This window comes from Erpetoichthys calabaricus, chromosome 2 (assembly GCF_900747795.2).
Source record: "Erpetoichthys calabaricus chromosome 2, fErpCal1.3, whole genome shotgun sequence".
Classification (NCBI taxonomy): Eukaryota; Metazoa; Chordata; class Cladistia; order Polypteriformes; family Polypteridae; genus Erpetoichthys; species Erpetoichthys calabaricus.
In genome coordinates this window covers 286,863,009-286,875,576 of record NC_041395.2, presented here as the reverse complement: position 1 = coordinate 286,875,576, position 12,568 = coordinate 286,863,009, and the positions used below count along the sequence as shown (strand labels likewise).

Genomic DNA, 12,568 nt, shown 5'->3' with positions numbered 1-12,568 from the left:
TGAATTAGTAAGGGACACGATTTGACCCACTTTTTATACACTTCATTTCATATATACACTAGCTTTTCAAAGTGCAGAGAATAACATGAGAACAGTTCAGATCAAACCAATTACAACGGCGAAGTGAATGAGTTTCATTTTCACATCACTCTAACTTTGCAGACAGACAAGCACTGCACAATAAGCAAAATAGCGCATCAGCTTCAACTTTGTCATTATGCTGCATTGATGGTTAAAAAAATGAAAAAGAAAACACATTGCACAGGGCTACTGAACATCCAGAACAAGATGGTAATGCAAGTCACCCATGAAACGTACAAGGCTGTCGAGGTGTAGGACTGAGTGTAAGACAGAAGGGCAGTGGATCAACCCTGTCCCTGGCGATGAATATGTTTGCTGTGGAGATTTTTTGGTTGTCCATGGAGGGATCTGACCAGAAACAGCACGGTGCACCCATGTCCAAGCGGCTAAAGAGCAGATGTCACGGAGTGGAATCACTCGATTCCTTACACCTCACTCACATTACCCACAACGTAGACATGATTTGTTGTTGTTGTTTAATCAATTGTAGGTTACCTATCTGTACTGTGGCCTACATTATAACCTACATTAACGTACACTATACTGTAATCAATTAAACAAGGCAAGAATTAGTGCCCTGCGGTGGGCTGGTGCCCTGCCCGGGGTTTGTTTCCTGCCTTGCGCCCTGTGTTGGCTGGGATTGGCTCCAGCAGACCCCCGTGACCCTGTAGTTAGGATATAGCGGGTTGGATAATGGAAGGATGGAAGAATTAGTGCCAATTGATCATGCTGACATTTCCATCCATCTGGGCTGAAGATTAAGCTAGTTACTTTTATTTATGAATTATAAAATAAATCTTGCATTCTATGACAATGTGCAATTTAAAACATCTAAATAAATAACCCTTCATATGTAGAAGTTTCTTTTCAGTCTATCCTTTGCTATTTAAAAGCCTACTCTATGCACATTGTCAATCTAATTAATGAGTCCTCCTTTCCAGGTAACAGCAAAGCGCTGATTGTGCACAGAAGCTGAAGCATGATTTGATATTTCTGTTTTTTAATATATAATTGTTTGTGTAATTGTTAATGATTTTAGTAGGCAACACAGCAACTGTTTGCTTATCCCTGGTGGGCGTATGTTGTGTGATCACTGGGTATTGTTTCTGTTACACAAAACTAACTGTAATAGTTTATTATGCATAGGCAAGCGATTATTAATTTTAATTATTAATTCTTTTATTAGAAATGAGTGACACATTATTTCTGCATTACAAAAAAATATGAATATGCTTGAAGGAAATATGATAACTTGAAATTAATATGCAGTTAAAAATTTTAAACGTTTGATTAATCAGATTTACATTTTTTAATCAAACACCAGCCCTAGTTCTCAGGTCAGTCAGTCAGTCATTATCCGACCCACTATATCGTAACACAGGGTCACGGGGGTCTGCTGGAGCCAATCACAGCCAGCACAGGGCGCAAGGCAGGAACAAACCCTGGGCAGGGCGCACACACACACACACTAAGCACACACACCAAGCACACACTAGGGACAATGTGGGAGGAAACCAGAGCACCTGGAGGAAATCCACACAGACACGGGGAGAACACGCAAACTCCATGCAGGGAGGACCCAGGTCTCCTTACTGCGAGGCAGCAGCACTACCACTGCGCCACCGTGCCACCCACAGTATTTCACTTGTAATTTAAGGTAATTACACTTTATAAAATGTATGTTTCTTTACTTCATCTATGGTCAAGTTGGGTTGTCTTTTTGGCACTCTGCCAGATGCTGCAAGCGATTGTGACACAGCCAATTTGAGGACTTCACTAAGCCATCCAATCAGTAGTGATGGGAGGTGTGTACAAAGGGTAGGGATTTAATTAGTGTGAGTTCAAAGGCTAGGGTGGTCTGCTAGGGTACACGGAACATAGATTTCTTCATCAGTCCTGGCACACAGACCCTTTTGACCCTGTGCACACTTATGCATGTTGACTGCACTTGCACTAAACAAGAAAATGTGCGCTCATTGGAGGAACAGTTGTGTGAAGTGTGTCTGTTCATACCTACATAAACAAACATTAAAAGAACACATCAATAGCCAAATTTTCAAAGATTCATTCTGAAATATCACCCAGACCATGAGCAAAGTTGAAAGTTTATGCAGGCAGAAATGGAAATATCTGTGAGATTGATATTAAAAGGCAAAGAGAACATTTTGTGAGAATACGTGGGGGATTCTGCAACAGCACAGTCTCCCACAGTGGAGTGCACCAAACTTCTCTATACACAGACCAGGGTGTGCAGCCTGCGTCCACGTATAAAAGGGCTTTAAGGTAGCGCGTAAAGTGCTATCTCTTGACAAGAAAAAGATATTTTAGATTCTTTTAAAAATGCTATATCATTTACTGAAGTGGGCCATAAGATCAGTAGGAATGAATTGAGCATGTGCACAATAAAGCAAAATGAAGCTCAAATTCCTGGAAGTGTTAGTGTTTCCAGTGCTATTACACATAATTTGGAGATGATTTAAAGTATAAATAAGGATATGCATTGGTTAAATTCAAATACTATGCCATTTTACATAAGAGACTTCCACTGATTTTGGTATCCACATTGAGTCCTAGAACCAATCCCCTGTGGATACTGAGGGACCACTATATTATAAAGTCATCCACTGTGTAATTTTCTATGGTATTGCTAAGTGCAATTTACATGGAAGTATTTTATTAAAATAATAATACAATCAAAGTCACAAAGAATTGCTTTAAAGCCACCCCACAATGAAAATGCACATATTCTTTACAAATCACTCTGCCCCCTTCTTGTGCAGACCCTACATGCTAGTCATTTCCCGGATCTGCCGCTTGCAACAAATAATGCTGTGCTTCTGGATAAACACGAATATCAACTCTGTCGAAACTATTATCACTGATAATTCATCACAAGTTGGTTTATTATATATGTGAGCATGATCTTTTGGATTCATATAGAAATCCAAGAAAACTTCTTTGTCCGTGTTTTTCAGATAAATTTCGTGTAAAGTGCGATACTTTTGGACGTATGGATTTTTATCCATTATTGGCTGTAGAATTTCTAATAAGTCCGATCATTTAACTCTTTCAATTCTATGTTGCTTCACTTCTCCGTGATTATAAATATAAACCTGACCGAATCTTGGTTTCTTTGAAATGAAACTTGTAGTAGCTTTAATTGGTGCGGGACCACAGATTCTCATAGTGTATGGCCCTGAATCGTGTAAATCTACGTTTTGAGCATTGAATGATGTGAACATGAACAGATTATTGTAGATTCAGATATTTTGCCTGTAGTGTTTGTGGATTTCACTTTCACCAAATAACAAATCTTTGATTTCTCGCGGATACACCTCTTCATTGGGAAGAAACACTACTTTTCCCTGATGGCAACACGAATTAGACAATCTACATACTTCTGTCATATCACCTGTGTCCATATATTCAATCTCTTTTCGCTGTTCCGTTATTTCACCGAGTGATAATTTCTGTTTATTAGCGCTAATGCAATCTTTACTATTAGTTTTCTGAGACTTTCGAATTTTAATACTTTCATAATCTCTTACCTGCTCTGCATGTGTATTGCGCCAACGTTTTTGAACCTCTTTACGACATTCTACTTTGTCTTCTACTCTTTGTCTTTTATTTCCAACCCTGCTTGAACTTGTTAGGTTTTCAATCCCACTTGGTCTGGGCTGATTATAACTTTACTTATTTTCCAAATTTGCACTTAGATTATTGTTCTTTTTTGAATTCTATTCTGTCCAACGCTTTTGGGCCTCTTTTCAATACGCTGCACTTTTTTCTTTGTTTAGTCGTTGATGTTTCATCTAGAAAATTATTGTCCAGAAAAGGACTATATCGAAGGAAACAAATAGAGTGTTTGTCTTATATTAAAATGAGAAAAACATAAAAATTTATAAGAGCTGAGAGCACAGAAACTGTGTCTGACGATAGCATTCACACGAATGAGAGGTGAGTGGACCGTGGGCATGATTAAATCTCTTGGCTCAAAGTCTCATCTCGTGGGACTTGAAGTTATCTCTCTGAAAAAGTCTCGTCTTGTCCCAGGATTTTTTTATATAATAGAGAGATTCACGCAGATGGTTTATTTACCCAGTCCTGGAGCATTACGAAAGCTAGGACACTGAACTGTGAAGATGTTCATTCAGCCAAAAAGTGTCATCAGCAGGTAAGCTTGAAGTCAACACAAATGATATATACAGCAGTATGTTTTTTAGACTATTACTAATAAAATGTTGTGTGACTATTTTTCTTAAATGTTCTGTTTCTTTTCATGAATAAACAATAAGCTAGCATTTCTAATTAATGAATTTCAATTCACTCTTATTGTCGTTTTTCTGTCAGGTTTGGATTGCAGTTTCCCTTTTGTTGTTTTATGACTGCAACCCCAAAGAGGAACAGCACAGTGGAACACCACCTAGTGACTTAAAAGAAAACTGCTGACCAAAAAGGGAATAATCTGGAGCTGATTTATAATAGCGGAGCTCTGCCCGGTAACACAATGGTAACAATGCAGAGCTAACTCCATCATCATTTCAAAACATCACAGTTTTTCCATGATTTTGTCAGAAAGTAATTTTATCTACTTTTCCCTTGGAAAACTAACTGCCATCCCTAAACATTTTTTAATAGAGCAGCATATCTAGGCCCAGAGCCTTCTCCACCGCACAATGAATAAATCTTCACTTGTCACCACAGCTTTCTGCTTGGACTACCTACTGGACTACAATCGCTCAATGCAGAGTGGCCTGACTAATCTGCCCAATTTTAGCCAGCAAGGCCGTGACCATCTATTTATTGGTGCCACCCAGAGGGAGCCTCAGCTCATTGCCATTCCTGTAACAGCATTTTATGCTTTGCTATTTGTTTTTGGGATTCTAGCTAATGGGCTGAGCATTCTTACCCTAATGAGAAATGGCCGCATGAAAACCAGTGCTATTCGTTTCTACCTGCTCAGCCTGACCTTATCAGACATCCTGCTTTTGATGACCATTCCTATCACTCTCTACCGTTACTACTGGCAGTACTACCCATGGCGCCTGAGCGACCCTGTGTGCAAGCTCTACTTCATGATTAGACAAGTTTACTGCAGCAGCACAAGTTGGACAATTGTTGCATTCACTGCTGAGCGTTATGTGGCAATATGCCACCCAATGTGGTCCATTAGTGGACTTCGCCAGTCTCGTCTGCCTTACTTCTTGATTGCCATTTGGGTTTTGTCCTTAGGAAGTTCAACCCCTTTTGGACTTGTTTATGGCCAAGCTAATGCTTGCATCCTGGACTACACCTCCACATCTCCAGATGGTGCCATGTTGTACTCCACAGTATGTGAGCTGCTTGAAACGGAGCCCTATCCCATCTACAAAGGTGCTCTTCAGATGAGAGGAATCCTCTGTTTTCTGGTGCCTCTAGCCTCCATCTTCAGCCTTTACATCCTCATTTTTTGCCATTTACAGCAGAACAGCCGCAACCGAGAGAAAATGGGATTGAGGCGGATGGAAACGTCTCCACACCAGTCCGCAGACAAAAAATCCTGTGGGAAGCTGCCATTCTCAGAAAAGAGGGCCCTTCAGCTCATGGGTGAATATGCATTTTGCCCTTTCCCTGTGCTACACAAAGGCAGATCTTTTTTCTAAGTAACTTTTTAACATCAGTTAATATTGCTTGTAACAGAGATATCTACTGTTATACTGTTTAAAATTAAAACACATTCCTGATTTCTATAGACAAATGGAAAATGGTGTGTGAACAAAGACCTTCTGTAAATTGACCTTGAGTGAGAGTTGGTGTGTTGAACCAGTAGCCACCATAGAACATGAAAGCTGTAGGATCTCAGACCTGGAAGGGAATTCTTTGTGAGAACTCACTGTGTCTGTATTATGTATGGAAGTGAGCTGGGGTGAAGGCTCACTAGCAGAGAAGAGTGAGAAAGTGAGACGGCAAAAGGAGAGAAAGTGCATTGCTTTGTGCCTTTAGAAAAGAAGCCATCCTTCAGGTTATAGGTGTATAGGTGGACTCTGTAGATTAGTTTGGGGGAATGGTACTTTTAAAAGTAACTTAAGTTACATTACTTAATACTTACTAAGAAAACTAAATACATACAGTACATTATATAGTCACATTTTTAAAAATGTAATGCGTTACAATCAGTGTGTTACTTTTGCATTACTCTATCTTCTAAAAACTGCACATTTCACTGGCACGCATTTGTTAATAAGTCTTAGGTCCATATATAAACCTTCATGAATCTGATCAGAAACACAGCCAAGCATGATAATTCTCTTGTGTTTTAGAAATATGTTTAGTCCTTCATGTGCTGTGAAGTAAATAACACCCATCTCCTTTTTCCATTCCCAAAGAGAGCCATCGAGATTCGCTGCCACGCCAGGTCACACTCTTTCAAAATATTTATAGCAAATAACTAAATTAAAACTAAACTGACACTTTACTTATGGATTTCTGTTGCACACAGCACACTCTTTTCTGCCACCACGTGTGCTTCTTTCCTTACACCCATTGCTGCTGCGATAGTCACTGACTCCCAGTGGCCCTAAACTGTAAATGTACTCCATTGCACAAACATACAGCATGAAATGTATGCCTGTAAGTTTTGTTCATTTCTTTTCATTTGATTGCATGCTGTGCACGTGCTTAAGTTTTTGCTCAGCGGTCACTGGACGGCCTGAACATGTGTGTGCACAATGTTACTGAACCCAGCAGTCTTTGCAAAAAAAGTTTCCAGCCTGGGAATTGAACTAAGTCCCTGGAGCTGTGAGGTAGCAGCAATAAATATCATGTTGGCTGTCATGCTTGTTACAAACATCTGAACAGTTGTGCAAATCTATTCTGAAGAAATGAGAAAGAAGTTGTGTTTCAGGAGAGTTGTTCAAAAGAGAAGTCAGATGGATGAAATGAATGCGCTATAAATCACAAAAAAAACTAAGGAAGCAATCAGATCTTGTACACTTTAAACAGGCAAGAGTTTAAAAAACAGAAACAAAATCTAAACAAAAGTAAACTGCTTCAGAAGCTAGTGTTTTTCAGATACTGAGTATTAACTGTGTGAATAAATAGCTAACACTAAGCTGAAGGAATCCCATGATAACTAGTTTAACTGAGACATCATGCGTTTACCTGAAAAAGCCACATGCACCCTAGTAATGTGCAGCATTGATAGAATCGAAACAAAATGGTGCTGCTGAAGATGGCACCAGAAGGACAGTAAATAACAACTGACAAAAATAATCAACTAAAGATATAATCTGTGGGAATGAAATATTTTAATTTGAATGTATCATGATTCGGGTAATGAAATAAAACTAAAAAAAAGTCATCATTTTCCCTATAAGCCAATAAATCATTTGTATAGTTTTTTAAAATAGCAGAGATAAGGGAAATTATACCCACAATATTAAATCCAAATGGGAATAAGCTTTCCAAAGGATATATTTATTTTTGTAGTATATTTCACCAGAAAATGATCAACATGTTCACAGGGAAAACAAAAAATAGTCAAAAATCAAGTGGGGTCTTCATCCAGCAGCCGAAACCAAAATGTTAATCAAAAATCACTCCCAAAACGTCAAAGCAGAGTTAACAACCACTACGAGAATGTAGGCCCCTGACAAATGCTAACACTGACAAGGTTTTAGTTGATTTAAAGATGACTTTAAAAGATTGTCTACTCAGAAGCATACACCATCATCTCATATAGGAAACCCAAAGTGATGACACATATATTAACAGAATCCAACTACGTAATAGAGATAAATAACATGCCGGCAATCATCAAAAAGATAAACAAAATGGCAGCTCCCACAAGAAAATCAAACTGCAAAATGACACCAAAAAGATATCACAAATATACTGTTAAAATAAAATAGGTTAAATGTTGCATATTTAATATTATAAAAGAAAAAAAAAGAAAAACTAGAAGTCCACAAGCTAATTTTACTACACACAAACCAGAACTTGCTGTCAGATTGCAGTCAGTAACATAATCTTTTGGTTTGCAGTTAGGACTAAACCAGGACAACAATCAAAAACAAAACAAAGCTTAAAGAAATGTGCAAATTGTCCAGGCAATCTTATTCAGTCCTGGGGGGTTTTTTCCATATGTGGATTAGTCGTTTAGCCGGATGTAATTGTTGACGATTTGGCATGATCCTGGATCTGTCGGTTTTTTGAAACTCTTGCTGGATGTGTTGTCATAGCAACACATCCAACTCCTGAAACTTGCTCGGAGCAGGTTTGTTCAATGTAAGCAAGGATTAGTTTACACACGTAATCAGTGACGGTGCGTGGAAGTCATCCAGTCATGGCTTCGCTGTTCATGAATGAGCGACCAATTGATATTGGTGCGCAAATTATACGAAGAGAATTTCATGGAGAGAGGGTTTGCGCGATCTGCAAGATCCTTTATTGTTCCCGGAGGAAATTCTTTTCGAAAGATACCGCTTTAGCTGGGGGTGGGGGTTTGGATATTGTACCCCAAAGATTTATTAGCACCATATATTCGAAGTCAAACTAGGTGAAGTGGGGCTCTCGCAACCACACAGACAGTATGCATTGCTTTGAGGTTTTTTTATATATATATATACTGTAGGGTGTAGGCGATGCGGAACATTTATCTAAAAGTGCAGTTTGCCAGGCAATTCGTAAAGTCTGTTTGGCTCTGAAATATTTCCTTTTGGTTTTCATCGTGTTTCCTGGACACCTGCATGTGCAGACAATAAAAGAGGTGTTTCATGCCATTGCAGGTAGGTAATACACAGGCAAAAACACCCACCGTTCCATAGAGAATCTCACAATCAGCCTAACATTCTCATTACCCAGGATTTCCAAATGTGATTGGGGCACATGGGACTGATCAGAGTGGAGTTTGATCAAACATTATTTGGAAAGTGTACCTCTCCTCCTGATGAATAATCAGACACAGCGTCTTCATCAAATATTTGACCTTCGTCAATATCTCGTTGGTCAGACACAGGTTCAAGGGATATGACATTCCCTGCAACTGACCAAAAAAAAGAGGGCTATATGGAACATACCTATGGCACACATTGAGGACAAATATATGCAATGACCATCCTTTACCTGAAATGAAGTGATCACTGCATCCTGCCACTGGTTCTGGGGAGGAGCTTCCCCCTGGAATGCCCTCAGAAACAGGGCGATGGGCATTTTGCTGGAGAGCCAACTGTTCTGCAGGGGTTAGGTCTGGACCGCGTGGACCTCCACCTGTTTTTAGCTTGTCTGCCTTCTTATTAGCTTTAAAATTAATGTTTTTTAATATTATATATGATTATTTATGTCAATTCTTTAAATAGTTATACACCAATATTTACCAGCTTGAAGTATATTCTTGTACTTCACTTTAACCTGTTTCCATGTTCTCCTTGTGCTCACATTTGATCTGGAATTATGACATATTAAATAATAATTAATCTGACACATAGGAAATGAAACGCTGCATTCAGTAAGTACAATGCACACTACTTAGTGTTTAATTTGCCGGCCACTTTTTGCCAGCTGTCTTTTCTGGTTTGGCCTGCTTTTGCAGTGTTACCCCTTGTGCATATTAAATCTTGAAATTCTTCATGTCCTTTGAATAAAAGGTCCTATTCCGCTTTCGTCATTTTGTTACAGCCTATCAAAGACTCGCTGATCATGTTTTCTAGACTCAATATGTATGGGCTTTTCAATCAGCGCAGGCGTGCGCATTCACCTCGGATGATTAGATCCAGCTAGACTAATCTACTACATGGCTGCGTTTGAAAGATCCGACTTATCCTGGATGAGTTTCACCGGCATTAACTCATCCAAGATGAGGCATCTGATCTCGGATAATTTAAGCGACGTACGGAAAATAACCCCCAGGGCTCCTAGATTTCTACACTAATAAACAAAAAACACACAAAATAAAATAAGTGTTTGTTCTTCATTAAAACCTTGAACGATCCTAAATCTTGACAATTCACTGAAACAGAAGGAAAAATAGAATTTTTAAATTAATATTTTTTAAATTAAATAAATATTTAGCAAGAACCATAAGATTAGAGTGTAAGTGAGGTTGAAAACAAAGTGTGGGCTAAAAAGACAAAAATAAAACCAAGCAGCAATAGTATACTGTGCTAGAGGGAAATGGAGATCAAGATAAAGTCAAGCAACAAAGTAAGGATCGCAACCAGGGAATCTAATCTAATGTGCATCGAGGTGAGATTACTAAACCAAAAATCAGTAAACAGGGCATGATATTCTTAAACTGGAGTTTCTTGAGAACGGGCCTGTCATGTATCCACAACCACGGACAAAGCATCTGATGTGACGCCAGCTTAGATAGCGTTGTGCTACTGATGTCACATAACAGAACTTCTGGGGGTTCAGACCAAGCAACTGGGACCGCATCCTAGCAATTTTTACCCAAAATGGCATTGCAGGAATTCAAAATATAATGCTAATTAGAAAAAAAGTTTTAAGCATGAACTTATTTATAAATAAAGGTAACATTAGATTTCCAATCTTATATTTCAAAACCAAAAAATTAAAGTAGAACAAAAAAATATTCAGCTCAAAAAAAATTAAAGAAACAAAAGCTAACTTGACAGACACATAAACCAGAAAGAAAGTTGAATTAAATTTGAAAAGCTCTGACTCCTTTAAAGATTTTGCACATAAGAAGTTTATTGTGATTATCTGGACACTTTGACACTAAGAGTGATGTCCTGTCGTCTTATTTAGGCAAGTAAAAATGACATAATATGTCATGTGAGTGAGCGATGGGCATTGTGAAATAGTAACACTACAGCCATGTAAAAAACACACAAAATGGCACCCATAAAAATAAACCACAATACAATATGGTGCCAGTATTCTCACCACACATTAGCCATTAGATGGTGAAGATGTGAGAGGGACAGTTAGACAATTAGAGACAGGGGATGATTAGGGTGCCAGAGTGACCAAGCCATGATGGACAGTTTAGACAGGACATCAGGATAAAAGCTACTCTTTTTGAAAGATGTCCACGGATCTTTAATTACCACAAACAGTCAGGGCCTCGGCCTTATGACTCATCTGAAGGAAGGTGACACTTTGTACACTGGGGCATAGGCATCCACACACACACCACAGGGTAAGAGCCCTCTGATGGCCTCACCAACATCTCTTCTAGCAGCAACCCAAGCTTCTCTTAGATACTCAACAATCCAAGTATTGGCCGGGCCCAGCATGCTTAGCTTCAGCTCTGAAGCACAGGTGGTATGACTGCTGAACGTGTGTGGGTATGTAATAGTTGTAGTCATGTGCACAGAGTATAGTGAAATGCAGACTAATATGTGACTTGATGAATCTTTCGGTTCCCATGTTAAACAAGAATGTTTTCAAATCTATAAGTTTAAGTTGTTTAATAGAAAATACAAACCACTTACTTCTCTTTAACTTTGCCATTTTTATCTCCAGGGGCTGTTATTGTGGCTTTCTTTGTGTGCAACTTCCCGGACTTGGCCTCTTCCCTGATGCATGTCTACATCAACAAGTGGTCCACAGCAGTGCACACCCTCTACATCGTCCTCAAGTCTTACTTGTCTCTGCCACTCTGGTATGTCAGTAGTGCCCTGGACCCGATTATCTTCTGCATATCCTCCTCAACATTCCGCAGTGCCTGTCACAAGACTTTGGGGCCCATCCTGCCCTCCTATGGCAAAGCTGCCTCTGGATCAAGGAGAGCAGACCCATGGGTCATATGCGGTAGCTGCTGCATGAAAGAAGAAAGTGCAGAAGGAGGAAGAGGTGGAAGCCGAGCCACAACCAGCCATTTGAGTCGCAGATCCACCTGGACACTCAACTCCTCAGTAAGGGAGCAGAGCGAGGGCACTGGATTTATGTTGCAAAATGGAGATCCCCAGCTCCTCTCACTGCGCACTCTCTATGGAGATGAAGTGCCAGAGAAGATCTGACTGACTGGTTGCCTTGTATTGTGTGTTCTGCAGATATGTCTGAAATAAAAGCTGCCCCTTTCTACTTCACTACGGTACCCAGAAGCTGACACCTCCCCCTGCTTGAAACCATTTTGAATTCTAAGGGGCAGCGTGGGGCCGGGCACACTTGGGCATACATCCACACTTATATTGAGTCACCAATCGATCTAATGTGACCACACCAACATTAAGAGAACATGCAAATGAAAGTGAAAGGGCCAAGATTTAAACAACTAGCACTTAGCAGTGTGCCATGATGAATACTACCAACCCTAAACTCTTTAAGTCATGGATAGTTTTCAAAATGCAGCCCTTTGGTTTGTTTTAAAAAGTGCTTGCATTAGTGCAACAGAATTAAAAAAGGCAAAGAGGGTGTAAACAGTAGGGGGCACTCTAGAATGTTAAATATTGTCAAAACGCCAGAATGTAAAATGAAGATATTCAAATAAAAATAAATCCAGGAGAGGACTAAACAAAAGGAGGAAATCAAAGCACAACTTCTT

The 12,568-nt window shown here is 39.4% G+C and overlaps 1 protein-coding gene across 1 annotated transcript; it reads left to right on the top strand.

The window, feature by feature from the left end:
• Positions 1-4,445: 4,445 nt before the first annotated feature.
• LOC127526578 (neurotensin receptor type 1-like) lies at positions 4,446-12,110 on the top strand. The gene is made up of 2 exons (XM_051922453.1): positions 4,446-5,667; positions 11,548-12,110. Exons 1-2 carry the CDS (start codon positions 4,758-4,760, stop codon positions 12,042-12,044), a joined length of 1,407 nt encoding a protein of 468 aa, XP_051778413.1. The 5' UTR covers positions 4,446-4,757; the 3' UTR covers positions 12,045-12,110.
• The last annotated feature ends 458 nt before the right edge of the window (positions 12,111-12,568 follow it).

What these genes read in the sequence shown, in the direction of transcription:
- LOC127526578 (XM_051922453.1), top strand. Translation starts at nt 4,758, where the DNA reads ATGAATAAATCTTCACTTGTCACCACAGCTTTCTGCTTGGACTACCTA. An exon ending in GAGGGCCCTTCAGCTCATGG is followed by an intron (nt 5,668 to 11,547) that starts GTGAATATGCAT and finishes TTTTATCTCCAG; the next exon opens with GGGCTGTTATTGTGGCTTTC.